Source organism: Saccopteryx bilineata, chromosome 2, assembly GCF_036850765.1.
Source record: "Saccopteryx bilineata isolate mSacBil1 chromosome 2, mSacBil1_pri_phased_curated, whole genome shotgun sequence".
Classification (NCBI taxonomy): domain Eukaryota; kingdom Metazoa; phylum Chordata; class Mammalia; order Chiroptera; family Emballonuridae; genus Saccopteryx; species Saccopteryx bilineata.
Window position 1 is genome coordinate 265,520,962 of NC_089491.1, and position 23,023 is coordinate 265,543,984.

The 23,023-nt window shown below is 45.6% G+C and overlaps 1 protein-coding gene across 1 annotated transcript in view; it reads left to right on the forward strand.

Moving 5' to 3' along the window:
- The window catches only part of KSR2 (kinase suppressor of ras 2), a 295,021-nt gene that overhangs the window by 63,278 nt on the left and 208,720 nt on the right, over positions 1 to 23,023 (forward strand). The window contains exons 2-3 of the mRNA XM_066260479.1: positions 11,233 to 11,373; positions 14,613 to 14,763. Coding sequence (XP_066116576.1) covers positions 11,233 to 11,373; positions 14,613 to 14,763 — 292 coding nt within the window. The remainder of the gene's footprint in view (positions 1 to 11,232; positions 11,374 to 14,612; positions 14,764 to 23,023) is intronic.

The following is a 23,023-nucleotide window of genomic DNA, read 5'->3' on the forward strand; positions in this document are numbered from 1 at the left end:
TTTAGTTCTTTTTTTTTCTTTTAATATTTTTTATTCATTTTAGAGAGGAGAGAGGGAGAGAGAGAGAGAGAGAGAGAGAGAGAGAAGGGGGGAGGAGCAGGAAGCATCAACTCCCATATGTGCCCTGACCAGGCCAACCCAGGGCTTCCAACCGGTGACTTCAGCGTTTCCAGGTCGACGTTTTATCCACTGTGCCACCACAGGTCAGGGTAGTTTAGTTTAATTATTAAAAAAATTTTTTTTTAAAAAAAATAGCATCTAATCAGTGATGGTTTTGGGCTCCAGCAAGCCAAACGGCAGGGACTTGCCCCTCCGTGGTCTCTAGGTTTATTTTGGTTTAGATTCTGAGTGAAAAGTTCCCGGTTTCACATTAGAGATTTCAGACATGATTATTTATAGTTGTCACATGTCTTGACTGTAAACTTTTTGTTTTGTTTTGTTTATGCTGCTAAATTTACCCTCATGCTAATACTGAGTACAATAATAAGGCACCGAGGATGCTCAAATCCAGGAGGGTCTAAAAATTTTTCCATCTGCCAGGAAGGTACCAGGCTGCCCCCTGGTGTGGAGATGGAGAACTATATCACTGGGTTCCTGTTCTCTTCGAGTCCTGGGTTCCTACAGACCCTAGGCTCAGGAGACCTTATTTTGTACCCAGGCAGTTCAGCGGCAGGGGGTGGGCTCAGTGTGGATGTGCAGTTTCCAGAAGCCCTGTGTGTGTGTGTGTGTGTGTGTGTGTGTGTGTTTTGCTTGAAGATGGAACCTTTGGACTTTTTTGCAGTTCTGCTCTGCAGTGGACTTGAATTGAGGGTGACCTAAAAATAAATGAGGACACCTGGCAGGGTGGGGCACTACAAAGGCCCTTTTCTAATTGTGTTTCTCAGCCTTGACTTCTGCACTGTTTGGACCCTCTGCTTCTGCAGAGGACTGAGCATCAGATCCTGAGTTCAAATGCTGACCCTGGGGCTTCTTTAGTTGTATGACCTTGGGCATGATTCCAATGCCGTTGAGCCTCAGTTTCCCCATGCAGGGAATGTTAATAATCTAGCACACTCGTCAGCATTGTCATGACTCTTGTAAGGCAGTGTCTTTGGAACCGTTGTGGAAAATAATTTATTTAGTGGTGTAGCGGGATTAAGCTCAGTACCTGAAACTCCCCGAGGGCAGAGGTCAGCGCCCCTGACAGCAGCGTGGTGAAGAAGTCAGCTTTTTCTTTCCTGGTACCTTGTAGCCAGTACTTCTGTGAAAAGGATAAAAATGATTTACTAGAAAAATGGAAGGTACAAAGAAAACTCAAGCGAAATACAACCTTTACTTTGAAAATACGAGATTCAGTAGATATAATTACTCTGTCAATTAGCTATCAAAGTGTCTAAGTGCTCTCAGTTTCTGTATTTAACCCGAGGGTGGCTGGCCTTCAGGCTGCACCTGGAACAGTCCAGCCCCGGGGCAGAGGGTGTGTGTAATTAATTTTGTCTCCCTAGTTCTTTGTATTTAGAAAGCACCAAAAAAGAAGTTTAAATGAATGGATGAGAGCTTCTCCTGAATAAACATAGGACTCCCATCATTATCATCCTGTGATCAAGGAACATTGCCCCGGACGAGGCTGCTCTCATAGTTTGGCCTCCTTGGTGCCCATGCTGAACCCTGGCTGCCCTTCTGTTCTGGCTCCTGTCCTTTGGCCCCGTGACTCTTGTTCGCACGTCTGTCTCATCGGCTCCACTGGGAGCTCCTTCAGGCCCAGGCTGGTGCAGACTGCTCTTGGCCTTCTCAGGGCCCTGGACAGGGTCTCTGCCCTTGGTGTTGCTCAACCAATGTTTGCTATGCACCAGAGCCCACGGAGGGTTCTACCCCCAGGCTTCCAGAATGGTGTTTCTGCCCTGATTTTGTTGCCCAGGGATCTGGATGCTTAAGCCTGTCTGAGAAATAAACTGCTTTTGTTATATAACTCAGTACACGCATGCTGCTCCCGCCTGCCTGACTCTCCGTGTCATTGGGGCACTTGTGTTTTTACGGACTCCAGGGCTTTCTCCAGGTTTACTGCATCTGGATTTCTAGGGGGTGGGCCCAGAAGGCTGATTGTTAACAACACTGTCAGATCATTCTTATGGTCAGGAAATTGGGGAAAGAGGGACCAAACCAAACCAGTGACATTCTCCAGGGCCATGGGAGAGCTGCTCCCTCCTCAACCCTCAGTCTCCTCAACTGCCACCTTATCGGGCGCTGGTGACGGTGGAGTGAAGTACTGTGTGGGAAGTGCTTGGCAGGATACCTGGCATGTACGCTACCTATCATTTGCATATTATGTATATTGAGAACGTGTTTAACATCATGGTTGACATGGGTGCAAGATCCCACACATCTTTATTGTCAGCAGAGACCTGGTTTTCATGAGGTTTGTAAATGATTATCATATAGGCGATTCAAGCTTATAGAAAATGTAGAGGGTACATGTACATGGAAGTGAGAAAATAAATCTCACCTGTAATAACCCGGTGAGGCAATGGCTAACACTTTGAAGCATTTCCTTCGAGTCCCTCTCTGTGTGCATATTAAATATCTATTGCATTATATATGTTATATATTATTTTTATTTATTTATTTATTTTGTATTTTTCTGAAGCTGGAAACGGGGAGAGACAGTCAGACAGACTCCCGCATGCGCCCGACTGGGATCCACCCGGCACGCCCACTAGGGGGCGACGCTCTGCCCACCAGGGGGCGATGCTCTGCCCCCCGGGGTGTCGCTCTGTTGTGACCAGAGCCACTCTAGCACCTGGGGCAGAGGCCAAGGAGCCATCCTCAGTGCCCGGGCCATCTTTGCTCCAGTGGCGCCTTGGCTGCGGGAGGGGAAGAGAGAGACAGAGAGGAAGGAGAGGGGGAGGGGTGGAGAAGCAGATGGGCGCTTCTCTTGTGTGCCCTGGCCGGGAATCGAACCCGGGACTTCTGCACGCCAGGCCGACGCTCTACCACTGAGCCAACCGGCCAGGGCTGTTATATATTATTTTATATACACAGTATAATATACTTAATCTATTTTATTACACATTAAATATTAAACATATATGTGCATGTGAATATTATCTATATATACTGCTCACAAAAATTAGGGGATATTTCAAAATGAATATGAAGCGATAAAATATCCTCTAATTTTTGTGAGCAGTATATTATATGTATATTGTATATGTTATTATATATATATGTATATGTATACACACACATCAACCCACATATTCACTCAGGAAATAGGATTATACTGTTCCTGTTGTTTTGGCTGCTGTATTTTCTCACTTAACAATAGATCGTGACATTCTCTGTGTGTCAATAAATGAGTTTGTTAGACTTGAGTTTAAATACTGATTCATCTCTGTAGTTGCTTGATGACCCTAGGAAAGTTATTTAAACTTTTTGGGCTTTGATTTTCTCATTTGCAAAATGAGGAATTAATTGGTCCTATATAGCCATGTCACTAAGCATATTAAATAGATCATTCATAGAGAGTGCTTATCACAGCATTGGCTCAGAGAGAACCCTTGTTAACTGACAGCCACCAGTCTTGGGGACCTGGTGGGGATGGCCGCTGAGTCCCAAGGTCTCTGGGAAGTGCTTCTCACTCTCCACCCAGTCCAGTTTCATGCTCTGGGCAGTTGGCGGGGTTTTCGCAGCTCAGGCTAGCTGTTCTCATTTTCCGAAAGGCGATTCTCTGTCCCTTTGCCTCAGGGGAAGACCTGGACCTGTGGCTGCCCTCCCCCCTCCATCCATGTCCCAAATCCATCTCTCTCTCCCCCACTGGCTATTGCATCACAGTGGAGACACCCCTTGATTTTTGCTCCTGGGAGGCGTAAGTCCGGTCTCAGCACGACCTTGGGAACACTGCCCCAGAATCCAAGCATCCCTTCAACATCTAGTTAGAAAATGGTGTTTGTGTGTATGTGGGGAGGACTCAGCTTGTCTTTTACACAGACGGCAGGTCTATATAGAAAGGTGATGTGTGCCCATTTTACAGATGAGAGAATGGAGGCTCAGGGAGCTGACATGACTTGCCAAAGCCTCAGAAAGGGAATTCAGGTGCTAAATTCTCCCACAATTCCTGGAAGGCATCCTAAAATAAGTGGGACCCTCTCTGCCCTTGCGGGGTCGATGCCCAACTTTTGGGTTTCCAGTTCAGTGGGAAGGACCTGTGAAAAACTCCTAAGGACAGCAGCCTGGTAGAGTGAGGGAACTTTGAGGTCGTGCTCTGGCTCCCTGACTTAAATAGTTCTGTGGATCTGGGCAAAGGATGTGTCAGTGCCCTCTTTCACAGAGTGGGCTCAGATGCCCAGCCTTCCAGCTGGCATTGTTGCATGGACTGAAACACAAATAAACACATTCAGAGTGTTTGACACACAGTGCCTGGGACACTGTAAGTGTGTAGTAAATGGTGGCTGCTGTTGTGGCTATTGCTTGTGGAAATGCTCTGTGGTAGCTGACAAAGACCCTCAGCAAACCGCACAGAACTGCGTGCATCATGGGCTTGTGACCCTGGTTTCAAAGTGATCCCTCATGCAGACAAAAAGAAAAGAGTGAGATCTGGGAACTAACAGGAAAGATCCCCGAGGCTTACTACTTGAGTGAAAAACAGTAAGCTTCCGGAAAATGCATACGGCATGATATAATTTACGTGAAGAATAAAAGAAAATAAACCAACCCTGGACATAAAACCACACGGCAGTTTCTGTGTGTATGTATGAAAGTGCATAGAAAAAGGTCTGGAGAGACAGACTGGTCTCAGTGGGTTCCTTCATGATTTCTTGGGCTGAGGGGAGTCAGCAGTCATGGGAGTGGTCAGAGGGAGCTTTGGCCTTATCTGAAATGTTCTAATTTTGTTAGAAGAAAAATATATGCATGTGTTTATTAAAAAATTCAAGTAAATTAAAGTTATCTTACACACACACACACACACACCATGGGACTTGGGTTGGATCTTAGATCTCTGCCTCCTAGTTGTGTGATGGTGAACAAAATGACTCAACACCTCTCTGCCTAATGCCTTCATCTGTAAAATGTAGATCTCAGTAATATACCCCTCCAAGCTAACTGTGCAAGATACTTGTGAATTCATGCAACACAATGCCAGCACTGTTGCTGGGGTGTTCTGAGAGAGTCTCTGGGGTTGCTTTGGCATAAATGAGCTCTTTTAACCCTCCCACACTCCTATGAAGTAGGTGCACTTTGACTTGCATTTCCCAGGTGAGGACGCCGAGGTTGAACAGAGCAGTTTTGAAACTTCCTTGAGCCTGTTCAGTGGGAATTGGAGCCTAGGTTAGCCTGCAGCCAGTGCCTCGGCCCGGCCCCGGCCCCAGCTCCTTCCTGAGACTGCCTCTTCTTACAACAGAGGTGAAAACAGATCAAGGGAAAGAGTCACGCCACGGCATTCTTGTTCTCTGGTTCTCGGTTGTGCCTTTCTATTCTTTTTTCTTTCCAATTCTTAATAGCCCTCAACTTAAATCGGTACTAAGGAGGCACACATACTGAGAGTAACCGGCACTGTCTCAGGCTCTGAGAGGTCCACATGGCCTTTAATTGCAGGCTTTTCTTTCCCGTGTGGTGAGCAAAGTCATTCCTGAGAAGGTCTCTCTTGTCCTGACACTGGCTAGAATAGCTACAAAGAGTGGTAACGGTTGGGTGCATGTTCCATATCTAATTTCTCTGCAGAAATTCAGGATGGGCTTTGATTCTCTGTGCTAACAATATCAGAAAGAAGGTCAACTTTTGGTTGATCCTATTCTTTATTGAAATTCCAGAGTCTGACACAGTGCCTGGCATACACTTAGTAAATACTATATTTTTAAATTAAAATGTTCAGTTGTAGTGGACATACAATATTATATTTGTAAATATATATGTGTGTGTATATATATATATACATACATACACACATATACATACACACACACACACACACATATATATATTTTGTGACAGAGACAGAGAGAAAGAGAGAGGGACAGATAGGGACAGACAGACAAGAAGGCACCTTAGTTGTTAATTGAGTGCATTCTTTTTTTTTTTTTTTTTGTATTTTTCTGAAGCTGGAAACGGGGAGGCAGTCAGACAGACTCCCGCATGCACCTGACTGGGATCCACCCGGCACGCTCACCAGGGGGCGATGCTCTGCCCATCTGGGGCGTTGCTCTGTCGTGACCAGAGCCACTCTAGCGCCTGGGGCAGAGGCCAAGGAGCCATCCCCAGCGCCCGGGCCATCTTTTGCTCCAATGGAGCCTCGGCTGCGGGAGGGGAAGAAAGAGACAGAGAGGAAGGAGAGGGGGAGGGGTGGAGAGGCAGATGGGTGCCTCTCCTGTGTGCCCTGGCCGGGAATCGAACCCAGGACTTCCGCACACCAGGCCGACGCTCTACCACTGAGCCAACCGGCCAGGGCCTAATTGAGTGCATTCTTATATGTGCCTTGACCAGGGTCTACAACAGAGCGAGTGACCCCTTGCTCAAGCCAGCAACCTTGGGCTTAATTAAGTGACCTTGGGCTTCAAGCCAGTGACCTTTGGACTTAAGCCAGTGACCATGGGTCATATGTCTATGATCCCATGCTCAAGCCAGTGACCCCATGCTCAAGCCAGCGACCCCACGCTCAAGCTGGAGAGCCCGCGCTCAAGCCGGAGACCTCGGGTTTTTGAACCTGAGTCTTCTGTGTCCCAGTCCAACACTCTATCCACTGCGCCACTGCCTGGTCAGGCTATAAATATATTTTTAATTGGTTGATTTTAGAGAGACAGATGAAGGAGAGAGAGAGAGAGAGAGAGAGAGAGAGAGAGAGGAGCATTCATTTGTTGTTCCACTTAGTTGTGCATTCATTGGTTGCTTCCTGTATGTGCTCGTAATAGGGATCAAACCCACAACCTTGGCTATGTCAATCTGCCTCTTACGGAGTTTATAGAATATTCTGTTCTGTGAATATGCTTTAATGCATTCATCTTTTTCTGTAAATATATATTTTTTAAAATTGTTTTCAAGTTTTAGAAATTAAAACGTTGCTGCAGGAACCAGCCAGCCTTTTACTCCATGGACACACACACACATTTGTGTTTTTCTGTAAGAAAGATTCCTAGACATGCGGTTGCAGAATCCAAGTGTGTGAATATTAAAATGTTGATGTCTTCAGTGGCATTCTCGATAGCTTCTCACATTCTTACCAACACTGGATAGCCCAGTGTTTAAAAAAAATGTTGCCAAATCCTGGCCGGACAGCTTGGTTGGTTAGAGCATCGCCCTGATGCGGCAGAGGTTGCTGGTTTGATCCCCGGTCAGGGGACATACAAGAACAGATAATTTTTTTGTCTTTTTTTCTCTCTTTTTTCCCCTCTCTCTAAAACATCAATAAGTAAAAAAAAAAAAAAAATAGTCTTCAAGCCTATTCAAACATTTTTTCCCATTTCTATTCAGGTAATTTATATAGGCATTATATTTTCTAATATTTTGCTGTAGAGAAGCAAACAGGAAAACAATCGACACCTGTAATCTTACTGTAAGAAATAATTACTGCTAACGTTTTCTTATCTATCTTCCCAGGGCTTTTTCTATGCATTTATCCACACACAGCTTACAAAATGTTTATGTATTATTCATGCATTATTAATATTTTATATATTTTGTATATTATTTTAAATGGCATGCCCATCAAATGAATACACTGTAATTTATTTATGTCATCCTGTATTATTGGAGTTGGGTTGTTTTCAATCCTTCATGGCTATTATCAGCTGGAGCCAAGCTTCATGAACATTCTGAGTTGTTTCTTTTTTTTTTTTTTTTTAATATTTTCTTTTTACCTGGGAAGCAGTTAAGGAAGTGGTGATATATATATATATATATATATATATATATATATATATATATATTTTTTTTTTTTTTTTTTTTTTTTTTTTTTTTTTGTATTTTTCTGAAGCTGGAAACGGGGAGAGACAGTCAGACAGACTCCCGCATGTGCCCAACCGGGATCCACCCGGCACGCCCACCAGGGGGCGACGCTCTGCCCACCAGGGGGCGATGCTCTGCCCCTCTGGGGCATCGCTCTGTCGCGACTAGAGCCACTCTAGCACCTGGGGCAGAGGCCAAGGAGCCATCCCCAGTGCCCGGGCCATCTTTGCTCCATTGGAGCCTCGCTGCGGGAGGGGAAGAAAGAGACAGAGAGGAAGGAGAGGGGGAGGGGTAGAGAAGATGGGCGCTTCTCCTGTGTACCCTGGCCGGGAATCGAACCCGGGACTTCTGCATGCCAGGCCGACGCTCTACCACTGACCCAACCGGCCAGGGCCACTGAGTTGTTTCTTTAGTATAACATCTTAGAGCAGCACTGTTCAGTAGATAGATAATGAGAGCAACAGATGTGAGCCAGATGTGTAATTCTAAATTTTCTAGTAGCCACAGAGGCAGATGAAATAGATTTTTATGTTATATTTTACTTCACCAAGTATATCCAAAAATATTACCCTTTAACAGTATAATAATATTACCCATGTAATCAGTATAATAATATTAATGAGATAGTAAAAAAATTTTTTTGGTTGTTTATTAATTGACTTTAGTGAGAGGAAGGGAGAAAGATAGAGAGAGAGACAGGAACATCAATCCGTTCCCGTATGTACTCTGACCGGGATCAAACAGCAACCTCTGTGCTTTGGAAAGATGCTCTAAACAACTGAGCTATCTGGCCAGGGCGTCAATGAGATATTTCCCATGATTTTTTTTTCCTTTGAAATCCAGTGTGCGTTTTACACTTAGTGTTCATCTTGATCCAGGTGCTAACATTTCAAAGGTAAAGGGAGATGTAGTTCTCCCCAAAACAATGAAATTATGTTTAACAGAAAAACCTTTTACACAGTTTCCATTTTAAATTTAAGTGGAAATTGAACTAAATGTAAAATTGCACCTGTTAACTGCACTAGCCACACCCATGTGCTCAGCTAGGCACATGGTGGACTACCATTTCAGACGTTTGACCCAGAGATGAAGTCGATTTTTCATTCTTATCTGCTTCTCAGTGTGTGAAACCAAAGCCGAGTTGAGAGTGTGCCTAGATGTAGGATTTGAGAACACATGTCAGGATCTGGAAAAGAGGTGACAGAACTCAGGAAAGGAGTAGCTATAAAAGAAAAATTTTATCCTTTTAAAATCTTTAAATGTTATTTATTTATTTATTTATTTATTTATTTATTTAGTGTGCATGTGTGTGTGAGGGAGAGAGAGAATCATCAATTCATTGTTTCCCCTATCCATGCATTCATTGGTTGACTCTTGTATGTGCCCTGGTCGGGGATCAAACACACAAACTTGGTGCAGTGGGATCATGCTCTGACCAACTGAACTACCTGGCCAAGGCTGGAAATTTTTTTTTCTTCCAGAGAGTGCCCCTATCACATGGAGCTTTCTCTTTTTTTTTTAATTTTTTTAAAATTTATTCATTTTAGAGAGGAGAGGTAGAGAGAGAGAGAGAGAGAGAGAGAGAGAGAGAGAGAGAGAGAGAGGAGAGACAGAGAGAGAGAAGGGGGGAGGAGCTGGAAGCATCAACTCCCATATGTGCCTTGACCAGGCAAGTCCAGGGTTTTGAACCGGCGACCTCAGCATTTCCAGGTTGACGCTTTATCCACTGCGCCACTACAGGTCAGGCCAAGGCTGGAAATTTTTATTCTGAAGATAAACAGGTGGAAAGTAAGAAAACTGTCTACAAATCGGATATACATGAACATCTCCACAGGGCAGGCAGTGGGGCTGGGGTAAACAGGTGGCCCCTGGGGGTTAGGGCCCATGAAGGACACACTTAAGCAGGGCAGTGGCCAGTGGAGTTGGGAAATTTGCTAAATTCAGCAGATTGAGAAAATAGATACAGCGCAGGTTATCTTTGTCACTGTCTGAGAAGAGTGGAACAAGTGTGGGAAGGGAAAAAACAAACCCTATGGTTCTGGGTTGGGATTAGAGTGATCAGGTATCAGTACTTATAAATGAAGATAAATATAGGTTTAAACGTATGTATCTACATATACATTGCACATACATACATATAAGGCCCAGGCTGTTTACATAGGGAACTGGAAACAATGACACCCCATCATCAGTAAGCACACTGAGTACCAATATCTTGGCTTCTAAACACCATTTCCCGTTCAGAGGAGCCAGTGCTCCTTGGAGACATGACTGATTGCAGAGCTCGGGCAGGGAAAGAACAAGATGAGATGGAAAAATTTGTTGTGCTTTTAGAAAATAAAAAATCCTCCAAGAACGATGGGAACAGGTCAAAGTGCATTTCTTTTGTGTGGTTTTCTATACCTGGGTAAAGAAAATGCTTAAAACAAGCTGGAGAATAAAAGACAAGATGTGAGAATTCTATAGAGCTTAATTGAGAGCCCCACTTAGGAGTCTTAACTAGGTCAGACCCTATTCATTTGGAAATAAATTAGAGTAAAAGAAAATATGATATATATATTTGACATTTTCTATTCTAAGTGATAAATTGAGATTCCACATGGAAAATGGTCCAGGTACATGAGATTAATGTGATCGTTGTACCATTGTTGCAACGGACTATAGGCTTATCAAGAATGACAACTTTCATTTTATTAGTAAGGTGAGTAAAATGAATGTGAACGTCAACATCGCTTTTATGATTCGTTCCAGAGGGATTCAGTCCCAGGTGGGCTGTCCCGGGTGGCAGTGCTCGGCCTGTATGACATTCTGCTGCCAACTCCAGTGGGGAGTGAGGGCTGTGCTCTGAGTGCCCGGGGAGGGTTCTCGGCGGCCTGGCCCAGCTCACTTGTTCCCAGTGCAGCCTGGGTGGGGTGGGGTGGGGTGGGATGAGGTATAGTCACCTGCACTAGTGGACTGGGAGCCAACAAAGGAAAGTTCCCTCCAAAAAGTTGAAATAGTCTTCTCAGCAAAGGGGGGAGGGAGGCCAAGGTTGAACATCGCTGCTCTCCCCTGTCATTAGGCACGGGGCGCAGTGTCTGTAGGATGAGTCCTGCTAGTGGACTTGTTGGGTCCAAGGACAAGAACATTGGAAATGTACATGGATGCAGTCCGAAGCTCCCTCCCACACGCACACTGCAGTGGCACCCATGCGGGACCCCCCTCCTTTAGAATATGGATTTGGATGGGGTCTGGGCGGGGAAGGGACAGTGGGGAGACCCTTGCCCCTCTCCCCTGTGGCAGCGCCTCTGAGACGTGTCCTCATCTGTGTCGTTGCAGAGCAAGCTGGTGAAGTACTTCAGCCGGCAGCTGTCCTGCAAGAAGAAGGTGGCCCTGCAGGAACGCAACGCGGAGCTGGACGGCTTCCCCCAGCTCCGGCACTGGTTCCGGGTCGTCAACGTGCGCAAGGAAGTCCTGGAGGTGACCCGAGGCGGCCCCTGCCCTCTGCCTCCCCCTTCTGACCAGCAGCCAGTCCCTCGGGCAGCCGGGTTTTGGCTGTGCCTGGCACACAGTAGGCCCTCAATAAATATGTATTGGATGAAGGCATCAGAGATCCTCTCTGAAAGGATCATTAAGAGTGACCCATCCAGCTCTGGTGCTCGTGAACTCAGTCACGTTGGCCAAGTCACGTATCTGGTAGAGCAGCAATGCCCAGCAGAGCTGTCTGCAGTGATGGGAATGTTTCATGTCCTGCTGTCCAATGTGGTAGCCACCAGCCACGTATGGCTCTTGGTGTGCAAGTGCGCTTCTGAGTTCTTTTATTACATTCCCAGGATGGCAGTTGGGTGTGAATATCCTTGATATGAAAGGTCTCAGATAAGTACAGATAATACATTTGATTTGCATGGCCTAGTGTGGTTTTCAGAATCTTTTGGGGCCATTTATTTATCAGATGGGACAAATTAGAGACAAATCTTCCAGACCAAGGGTTGAAAACTGGTGACCTCAAGCTGTATCTGGTGCACACACATTTTTTTGTTTGGCTAAAAGGATGTTTAAAATTTTTTTTAAGCCCTGCTGGGTGGCTCAGTGGATAAAGCATCATTCCAGCATGCCACGGTCATGGCTCCGACCCCCACTCAGGGCACCTACGAGAGGCAATGAGTGCACAACTGAATGGAACAACTAAGTGGAATGGGGAGTTGACACTTCTCTCTCTCTCTTTCTCTCCCTCTCTCCCTGCGCCTCCTTTCTCCCTTTCTCTTGCTCTGTCTCTCAAATCAGTGGAAAAATTAAAGAAGTCTTTTTAGTTAACATTTAAAAGTTGAAAGTTTGCACAAAATCCCAGATCTTTGGCTTCTCTTGAAAAATTGGAATTGCTTACCACACGGAACTGAATTCCTGTCTGGTGACGAACTGAATTCTGCCCATTTGGGTTCCATGGGCTCCCAGGCTTCATAGCCTGGCTCATTTATATTAACTTCGCCTGCAGGTACCTAGCTCTGGTCCTTTCCTTAGCGAGAATCGGGAGCCAAGCCTCACCACCAGCCAGAGCATTCGGACAGGGCTGGGGTACCAGCTGTCTGTCTGCAGTTCACTTGTGCGTCCACCAGAGGTCCCCTTTCCTCTGTAAGAACTGGGAGTGTGGAGAAAGCTCCAAAGACAGACTGCCTCTATTGGAACTTACTTGCTGTGTGACCTTGGGCCAGTGGTCTACCTTCTCTGAATTTTAGTGTCCTAGTTACAGGCTAACGGTGATGATGAAAGTACTTACTTTATGTCGCCTTTCTCTTAAAAAGAAAATCATGACAAGCATTTAAAACAATGCTACATCCATTTATTATTATTATTATTTTATGCAATAGAAGTGCATCTGCTCTTTTGGCCCAGGTTTGTTAAGCTTTCTTCATCTTTGGTGTCATTTTTTCTGTGGTTTGTGTGTGTATTACCCTAAACTTCAGTGTAAATGGAATATTTTGGGGGATACATTTTAGGATTAAAATGCACAAGTATATACTGCAGCAAGGAGAATTCTTTTATGTTGGGAACCATTTATTTGTGAATGGATTCATTTTGGACTTTCAGATCCTGGCCCGTCATCTTTTTTAAAAAATAAATAATTTTATTTATTTATTTATTCATTTTAGATGGGGGGAGGGAGTGGGGGAGAAGCAGGAAGCATCAACTCCCATATGTGCCTTGATGGGGCAAGCCCAGGGTTTTGAACCAGCAACCTCAGCATTTCCAGGTCAACGCTTTATCCACTGCGCCACCACAGGTCAGGCAGTCCATCACTTTTTTTGAAGTGGGGCTTACCTGAAATGTGTCCCTGTCTGAGAAAGCCTCTTCACCACTCAATAATTGTTCTCTCTCTGTCCCCTGTCCTACTATGTTGCGAAGGTACCAATTGGGCTTCGTGGCTTTTGCCCTGCATCTTTTTTCTTGTTTGGATAGAATTTTTGCGCTATGCAGTTTTCCTCTTCCTGGTTACTAATTTAGTGTGTGTGTACGCTCAGGGGCGGGGAAATGTCTGATTTTGTTGTAATACACAGATATGGCCACAAGAGGGCACAAGTATTCCACGTATTGCCTGAGAATCTCCATCCTTAGTTATCTGAAACTTGTATGTATGTATGTATGTATGTATGTATGTATGTATTTATTTTACAGAGACAGAGAGTCAGAGAGAGGGATAGATAGGGACAGACAAACACGAACGGAGAGAGATGAGAAGCATCAATCATCAGTTTTTTGTTGTGACACCTTAGTTGTTTATTGATTGCTTTCTCATATGTGCCTTGACCGGGGCCCTTCAGCAGACCCAGTAACCCCTTGCTCAAGCCAGCGACCTTGGGTCCAAGGTTGTAAGCTTTTGCTCAAACCAGATGAGCCCACGCTCAAGCTGGCGACCTCGGGGTCTTGAACCTGGGTCCTCTGCATCCCAGTCCGACGCTCTATCCACTGTGCCACCGCCTGGTCAGGCTGAAACTCTTATTTAAATAATAATTGTAACAAGGTAGAAACATTGTATACCATTAAGTGCTATAAAACTAAGATTCTTTTTTTGGTAGATGCATAAATATAAAAGTTTGACAAATTTCAAGCTGTATCCATATTATAGTGTCCAGGGACATATCGTTTTGGGAAAAGGGGGATGGTTCCTGGCAGCCCTAAAGGGACACCTGCCCAAGACATTTAGCGGAGAGTGGAGGACAGCCACCAGGACACTTGGGCTGTCCATCTTGCTCTGCTCTGAGTTCATCCTGAATTGGGGACCAGTCACTGCAGTACTAGCTAAGCAGGAGGCATGGAGGACCCTCCAAAGGTAAATAAATCGGAGCCTTGCTCATGAGGAATTTAGAAGCTACACGGGGAGACATACAATTAACTACCAGCATTTATAGAGCGCCATGTCCTCAACATATGCGCTTCCCTACACAGTATGTGCATTTAAGATTCCCATTTTACAGACAAGTAGAGTGAGGCTCAAACAGGTTAAACGATTTGCTCGAGGTCATCTAGCTATTCAGTGACACAGCTGAGATTCAACCAAAACCTGTCCTGACCCCCAAATCAGAGACCCAACTATGAGGCCAAATAGCCATCTGCACAGCGTGGGCTGTTTGGGTTACGTGCCACTAGAGGGCAGCGTGGAGGCCCAGATGGCGTCCCTTTGCTCTAGGCCTGGTCACATATTTATCGTCCTCTTCCGTCCCTAGGAGATCACCCCGGGCCAGCTCAGTCTGGAGGACCTCTTGGAGATGACGGATGAGCAGGTGTGTGAGACTGTGGAGAAATACGGAGCCAACCAGGAGGAATGTGCCCGCCTCAATGCCTCCCTGTCCTGCCTCCGGAACGTGCACATGTCAGGTGAGCGGGCGCAGACGGGTCACCCCTCCAGGTTCCTGTGCCCGCAGCTGCAGGCCAGGACAAGGCGAACACACGCTGCTGAGCGCAGAGATGGGCCTGGGACTCAGAGGCCAGAAGTGGTCAGGGCAGCTTCTGGGAGCTTTGCCCCAGGAGAGACCTTATGAGGTCATAGAACATTTGCTTCCAGATAGTTAGGGTCCAGACATGGAAATACTAGGAGACTAGAATCATTTTACCCTAGACATTCTGAGATGCCTTTGTATTTTGGTTCAACATCTTTTTTTTAAAAAGTAAATAACCTACATTCATTATAAAATAAATTAGGAGACAGATAAACAAACATATCTACCCTAACCTCCGCCCTCTAAGGACTTAGTGTTGTCTCTCTTAAAACGGGGCTGGGCCAACTACAGCCTGCTGGTCAAATCCAGCCTCTGCTCGCTTTTGTAAATAAAGTTTTATTGGAACACGGCCACACCCATTGTTCACAAATTGTCTAGGGCTGTTTTCACACTACTCCGGCAGAACTGAGTAATGTGCCAGAGACTGCATGACCCAGAAAGCCTAAAATATTTACTATCTGGCTTTTTACATGAAAAGTTTGCTAACCCTTGTGGTAAAAGACCACGCAAGAAATAATGAGTGTTAGCTAAAATTAATACACGCATGCTCTGCATCAGGAGAGCTCTCAGTCTGACATAAAGAACTTCTTTTGGGTAGGGGGTGTGAATAGTATATCAGTAAAGAGGTCGGGGGAGGGACCTTGTTTTGTGCACATTATGGTGAGAGTTAATTACTCTTGGCCCAGTCACAAAGCACTTGGGTGGAGGGGCCATGTCTAAGGGACTATACCAAATGGTCAGGGGAAGGAAGAAAGGGCTGGAACAGGGGTCCCCAAACTATGGCCCGCGGGCCACATGCGGCCCCCTGAGGCCATTTATCCGGCCCCCGCCGCACTTCTGGAAGGGGCACCTCTTTCATTGGTGGTCAGCGAGAGAAGCCTAGTTCCCATGGAAATACTGGTCAGTTTGTTGATTTAAATTTACTTGTTCTTTATTTTAAATATTGTATTTGTTCCCATTTTGTTTTTTTACTTTAAAATAAGATATGTGCAGTATGCATAGGGATTTGTCCATAGTTTTTTTTTATAGTCTGGCCCTCCAACGGTCTGAGGGACAGTGAACTGGCCCCTTGTGTAAAAAGTTTGGGGACCCCTGGGCTGGAAGGTGAGACATGCCCAGAGAGGCTTTAGTAACTTGCCTAGAGTCACACAGCTGGTACTAGGTTGAGCCTGTGCTAGAACTCACGTCAGTCTCACCTAAAACACGTGCTTTAATTTGCAGTATCCTGCATGCCCGCTTTTCTTGTCGGTTCCCCACCAGACTGTGAGCTCTTTGTGGGTAGGGATTCCATCTCATTATCTTTGGAGTGATGTCTGGATAGTGGCCCTAGAGCAGTGTTTCCCAACCTTTTTTGTGCCATGCCCCACCTTAACCTTTCTAAAATTTTTATGTCCCCCCCTATGTAACATACATAATTTTTAACATTAAAAAATTGATTTGTTCACATAATAAACATAAATGATAGGTTCTAGGAAAAAATCACTATGAAATTGTTAACAAAACACAGTAAGTAAAATTTCAAAACATATAATGAAAAACAAATTTAAATTCCAAATAATTTTAATACAGATTTTTCTATATTAATTTATTGTTTTAATTTAGTGTGATCCTTGCGCTTGATGCTTGCTGCACAGAGATTTTATATTAGGTTCCAATTTGGTTAGCTTTAGTCTCAAGTCTCCACGTTGTGTTATATCCAGCCGATTTCTTTTTTTTTTTTTTTTACCAGTAAGTCATTTACAGCACTAAATCCACATTCAGCTAAAAATGAAGGTGGAAACGGTAGCAATAGTTTTCTTGCACATTTGGTTGAATTTGGGTATTATTTGATTTCTGTTTCCTCACAAAGCCATGCCATCGCTCCTTTGATATTAAATAAAGCTTTAACTGACTCATCATTTTGCAATTCTGCGAGTTCTTCTTGATACTGCATATTTGATATATCAGACAAATCCACTAACATTGGCTGCATCATCCATGTTGGGAAATCAATTTGTTTTAAATCAGAAAATCTTTCTTTTAAATCAGCCGATAGAATATTCAAATGATTGACAATAACAAGTAAAGCGGTATCAGTTACTTCACATTTTTGGAGCCAATGAAACTGTTTAAAGTTTTTGTTGTTAATATGTTTCTGACATAACTCAATATTGGTAATGAAACCAAATATCTTTGCTTTTGCATCGACAAGAGTTTTATTTGTTCCTTGAAGTTGCTTATTTAATATATTTAGTTTTTCAAAGATATCGGCTAGATAACTCACAAATGCTTTACCATCTATTGTTAACAGATACTTCATTTCAGGTTTGTCACTTAAAAAATCACTAAGAGTATCAAACAGTTCCATAAATCTTTTCAAACAGTTTCCTTTAGATAGCCATCTTACTTCAGTATGAAGTAAAAGTCTCACATGATCTTCATTTTGTTCTTCACAAAATAGCTTGAAAAGACGCTCACATTTGGCACTAGCTTTAATAGCATTAACACACTTTATTACTGTATGTAATACTTCATTCAGAACAGGCGAGATGTTTTTAGCTACCAAGTTTTCCCTATGAATAACACAATGCACAAGAATCATTTCTGGATTCGCATCTTTCATCAATTTTAAGCAGCCATTTTTCTTGCCCATCATATTGGGAGCCCCATCTGCAGCACAAGATGTTATATTTTTCATTGGTATATCATTGACATCTAAGTAGTTTTTTAGCTTATTATATATATCTTTGGAGGTAGTGGTGCTTTCTAATCTTTTACAGAACAACATTTCTTCAGCAAAATGTCCTTTATCAATATATCTTACGTAAGTTAATACTGCTTCACTGTCTCTCAAAGTTGATTCATCCATTTGCAAGGAGAATTTTCTTGTTTTCAGCTTTTCAATAAGTTGTTTTTCAATATCCTCACTCATTTCGTCTATTCTTCTGCTAACAGTATTGTCACTGAGTGGCATAGCTTTTACATCTTTGTCATCTTTTTCAAGAACCGTTTTAAGAAATGCTGATATTGACGGTTTTATTAAATTCTCTCCTATAGTATGATTTTCTCCAGTTTTAGCAATGAATAAAGAAACTTGATAACTAGCCTCAAGAACACGATTATTAGTTGAAGTATGAGCAGTAAATAGAGACTTTAATGTTCTTTTTTCAAAAATTTTCTTTAAAGTTTTAAAGTAACTCAAATCTGAATTAATATGAGCACTATGTTTCGCCTTCAAATGCTCCTCAAGATGACTTCATTTCATTGATTCGTTGGTCAAGCATTGCTGGCATAAAAGACAAAAAGGAATCCGCTCATTGTGAACAGCGGGTATGAACCCAAATTTTAAATATTCCTCCGAATATTGACTAGTTTTTTTCTTGCTTGTACCACTCATTTTACTATGGGCTATAAGAAATAAAAATAAGATAAATTAAAAACTAATATTAAAATATGTGTTAAAATATATTCAAGGTGACATAGAGTAAACGTATACTAAAAATGCATATTTATTTAAATGTATATAACACATTTACTACACTACCACCGCAAATCAAAAGGTATCTATATTTTTTCCACTTGACAAAATTTTCTGGAAAGTTATGCTTCTAAAATGAAAATTGTCGTGCATGCACTATTATAGCCCCAATAATATTTATAAAATATTAGTGCTTTCTAGCCCCGATGCAAGGAGTACTTAATAAAGAGTTTAATATTGATAAAAATACAATCAAATACTTACCAATTATATCTATACTATATATATGTATATTTATTAAATCAACGAGCCTTTACAACAGTTTTGACTGACACTTATTTCAAATTAACACCAACTGAATGATGTGAAACACTACAGAAGTTCAATGGGCCAATTAGGTGAGAATAACTGCGTTGTTTAGCGAGTTTTTAAAACGTCCGGGTTCCCCGCAGCAGACGGCACGCTCCGCGGTGAACCCAGGACAAAGTTTACTTGACAACGCCAATCACCCAGTTGATATTTTGGTCTCGTCAAATGAAATTATACTTAATAATTATTTACCGCAATTATTTAAGAATTGCATTTTTTGTTAAATTTGGAACCGATATCTAGCATTGCATTTAAATGGCCCGGGGAGAAAGAGTTAAAGTCGTGTGGAGTCCATTTTCAAATTGCCCCCCTTAACTATCCAATTGCCCCCCTGTGGGGCGTGGGCCCCACGTTGGGGAACACCGCCCTAGAGGCTCACACTCATTGGGAGGGGGGGCTGTGGTTCTCTTCCGGTGAGCCCGCTCCTCCACCATCCCCGTGGGATTCTGCACGTGGAACGCCTCAGCCCAGATCTCCCTCGTGACCTCACTCCTCACTTGGAAGCCGCCTCCTTCCCCCCAGCCCCACGTCAGTCAGCCCTGTCCTCAGGAACAGAACTCGGTTTAGCCCCATCATCTGATCATTTTCTTGCTTTAGCACTTTTGTCTTCCCCTTCTCCGTTTGGGTCTGGAACTTTGTTGGGGAGAAACGGGGCGGACAGGCTTTGTAATCGGATACCAGGACACCCTGGCGACGGGCTGGCGTTGTTTTTCAGGCTCTCCCTTCTGGAGACCTTCTGCTTTCATCGCCATGGAGGGCAGAGGAATGGAGTGGCGGGCCTGTATTTTAGCTTTAAATCTAAGACTCCTTGCTTGAAAAAGAGTCAAAGAGCTGGTCGGCGACAAACACTTCCTCTGCTTTTCCCTCTCAGTAATGATGGCCTTGGGCGCCATCCAACTGGGGCCTCTTCTTGATGACTCTTGATGGCCACCAGGTGGCGCTGCCTGACCATCTTCCTTCAGCCGAGAAGCCAAACGATTGGCTCAAGTATCACGGGAAAAGAGCTACAGGGGGCGTGCAAACTGGAACCTCAGTCTAATCACCTCGAGTTTCAAATAAGGAAAACTGAGTCCCAGGGAGGAGTAAAGGCTTGACCCAGCCGTGGTGGGGAACAAATGTGAACTGTGTTCTGTGTTAAGGCAGAGCATCCTGGGGCAGGCTGAGAACCTCCAGGGGTGGGGTGGGGGAGGCAGGGGGGCAGAGGGGGCACTCTTAGTCTCTTCTCCTGGCTGGCTGAGAGCGAGCGGCACAGCAGCGGAGCAAGCCGGTGGTTGGTGCCGCCTCCAGTCTGCTCAGATGGGGTCTTGCTGCCCCTACCCATCCTGCAGTGCTCACGTCGCTCGCGGAAGCTCTCTCCCTGTCACACTGACGACCCATTAAGAGAAGGGAATGAGCTCTGAAGAAGAAACCTTGCAAAGCAGGCTCCAATTAATAACGTGTGGTGTTGCCAAGAGGGCTCCGAAGAGGCGGTGGCTTCTTCATTCCCTTGGGAGACTTCTGGAAAGAGCGTGGGGTCAGGTTTGGGGTGACTGGCCGCGCAGGACTCCCCCTGCAGCCTATTTACAGAGAGGCTGTGAAGGGAAGCAGCAGGATTTGTTTTAACTGTAATCAGTGTCTTAGCCTTTGCCATGTGCCCAGCACTGGGGCACACAGATAAAGAATGTGGGCCACCGTGGTCAGGGGCGGGGCTCCTGAGGCTTTGTCTGGCTGGGTCAGCTAGTGACACAGTTAGGAAGGCGTGTGAGTTCCGAGCCTGGCGTGTGAGTCCTGGCTGGACCACTGGGCTGTTAGGAACTTGGTGCAACCTCTTTCCCACCAGTGTTCCAGCCTTTGAAACAGGCATAAAATTCTTAACCATTTAGCGTTGTCATGAGGAATAAGGGAGATGATGCATGATTTCACCCCTTTCTGGGGCTGCCTTCCCCACGTGAGCAGGGCCTGACTTTGGTTCTTGCGGCTAGAGGGAATTGGAAGTCAGACCGACTCAAATAAACAGGCTGGGTCAAAGGTTTCTCTCCCTGCTGCCGGTTCTGCCTCCCATCTGCCTCCAGAGGGCAGAGTCCTGGGGACCTGAATGGTCCTAAGGTCCCCGAGCCGGTGAAGCCCGCTCTGCTCTGTGATGGGTGTGGGCGGCTGAGAGCTTTGCCAGGACTTCGGTCAAGCCCCTGAATTTGACAGAGCTCATGCCCCATGGATGGGGGTGGGGTGGGCAGTGCAATCCTTTTAGTATATTGTAGCAAAAAAAAAAAAAAAAAAAAGGGGGTAACAATCAATCATGGTTTTCTTTTGATTCATCAAGGTTGAGAAAGTCCCCATAGTCTTTTATAAAATCACTGGACTATATTCATGCCTCCACAGTAAGCAAGGTTTTAAACTAAGGGGCTTCTAGGCAGGGGGTCTGTAGGCTTGCAGTGAAGTCCTTCCTCCCTGCAGCCTGTGGGCCCCGGGAGCCGTGCCTAAGCACAGTGATTGTTGTCTGTTAACGCCGTTGGATGTTGGGCTCACCAGCTCCCAGGCCCCCAGTTGGAGATTCCTTTGGGCGTGTCTAGGGATAGCCTGTTAGAGGGTGGCGCTTAGTTTCTCAGCCTCAGTACTGTGACATGTGGGGCCAGGTCATTCCTTTACAGGGACCTGTCCCGTGCATTGTAGGGTGTTGAGCAGCATCCCCTGCCTCTGCCCACCAGGTGTCAGTAGTGTCCACTCCCTCAGCCCCTGTCATGTAATCAGAAATTCCTGCAGACAGCAAACGTCCCGGTTGAAGAAGGCCTGCCTTGACTTCTCTGAGGTGCCTCAGGCTCCGTTTAGCTGGCCACCCCAAGGGTGCTGCCCGGCTGCTGCGGTTGGGAATGATGCCAGCGACGAGGACAGCTTCAGTGAGTCTGAGGCCAGAAGAGAGCCAGGAAATTTTGTGAAGACCGAGGCTCTGTTCAAGCCCAGAAAACCATCATCGAGTTGGGCTTTGGCTTCTCAGGCCCAGAGCATGATTTTCCCAGGGGCCCTTCGTCAGATTTATGGGGACTGGAGGAAAGTGAGAGTGTGGCCGTGACACCCTCCCTCTGGCGCGCAGACACACCCACCCCCACTCTCACCTCCACTCCCACCCCCACTCCCACCCCCACCCCCACCCCCACCCCCACTCCCACTCCCACTCCCACCCCCACCCCCACCCCACCCCCACCCCCACCTCCACTCCCATTCCCACTCCCACATATAACCTCTCCCACTTTTCCCAGGGCAGGTGAGTAGCTCCGATCACCCCTTTCCCTGTGGAAATGCTCCTTGAAAGGGGGCCATAGTGGACAGAGCTCGGGGCTGGAGGCCGGGCGCCTGGGTTCTGTCCTGTCCTGTCCTATGGGAGCCGGATGAGTCACATGGCCTGACTCAGCCTGGTGTCCTGGTCTATAAAACGCCAGGGGACAGGAAGGAGGGTTCACGAACCCTTCCCCCATGATTCCATGTCTCAGGGTTGACCTCCAGCACTGGCTGAGGGAGCCTGACGCAGCCGTTATGTCCCCACCTCACGGACAGCTGTGCAGTTCTCACCCGGCTTCCAGCTGTTTTCATTACTGCACTGATGTCCCCATCAACCCGATGACACCCTTCTTGGGGTCCTTTTGAGCATAAGGAATTAGTTTCCTCTTTGCAGTTGATGGTTCTGCAGACAGCCCGCTCCTGTGGGCTGGCTCCCTGTCATTACCCGGCTGCGGCTCAGGCCGTGGGGTGGGCTCAGGCCCGTGACGGTGGGTCAGCTGGGCTTCTTGGCTTTCTTCTCAGGTGGGTTCTTTTATGTCTTGCCCACCAAATGCCAAATCTCCAATCTGCTCAGGGTGGGCTTCTTTTTTCCTTTCAAGTCATCAGAGCTCAAAACACATTTTTTTTGGAGATGGCTTCTTGGTCCTTTTTTTTTCTCGTTTGTTTGCAATATCCTTTTGGACCATTTTGTGTTGTCGAAGTTGCCTGCAGCCCTTCTGTGCTGAAGTCAGTCATATACATGTCTAGGAAAGGTGCACTTTAAAAAAAGTTTTTCCCCTGGCTGGTTGGCTCAGCGGTAGAGCGTCGGCCTGGTGTGCGGGGGACCCGGGTTCGATTCCCGGCCAGGGCACATAGGAGAAGCGCCCATTTGCTTCTCCACCCCCCCTCCTTCCTCTCTGTCTCTCTCTTCCCCTCCCGCAGCCAAGGCTCCATTGGAGCAAAGATGGCCTGGGCACTGGGGATGGCTCCTTGGCCTCTGCCCCAGGCACTAGAGTGGCTCTGGTTGCCACAGAGTGACGCCCCGGAGGGGCAGAGCATCGCCCCCTGGTGGGCAGAGCTT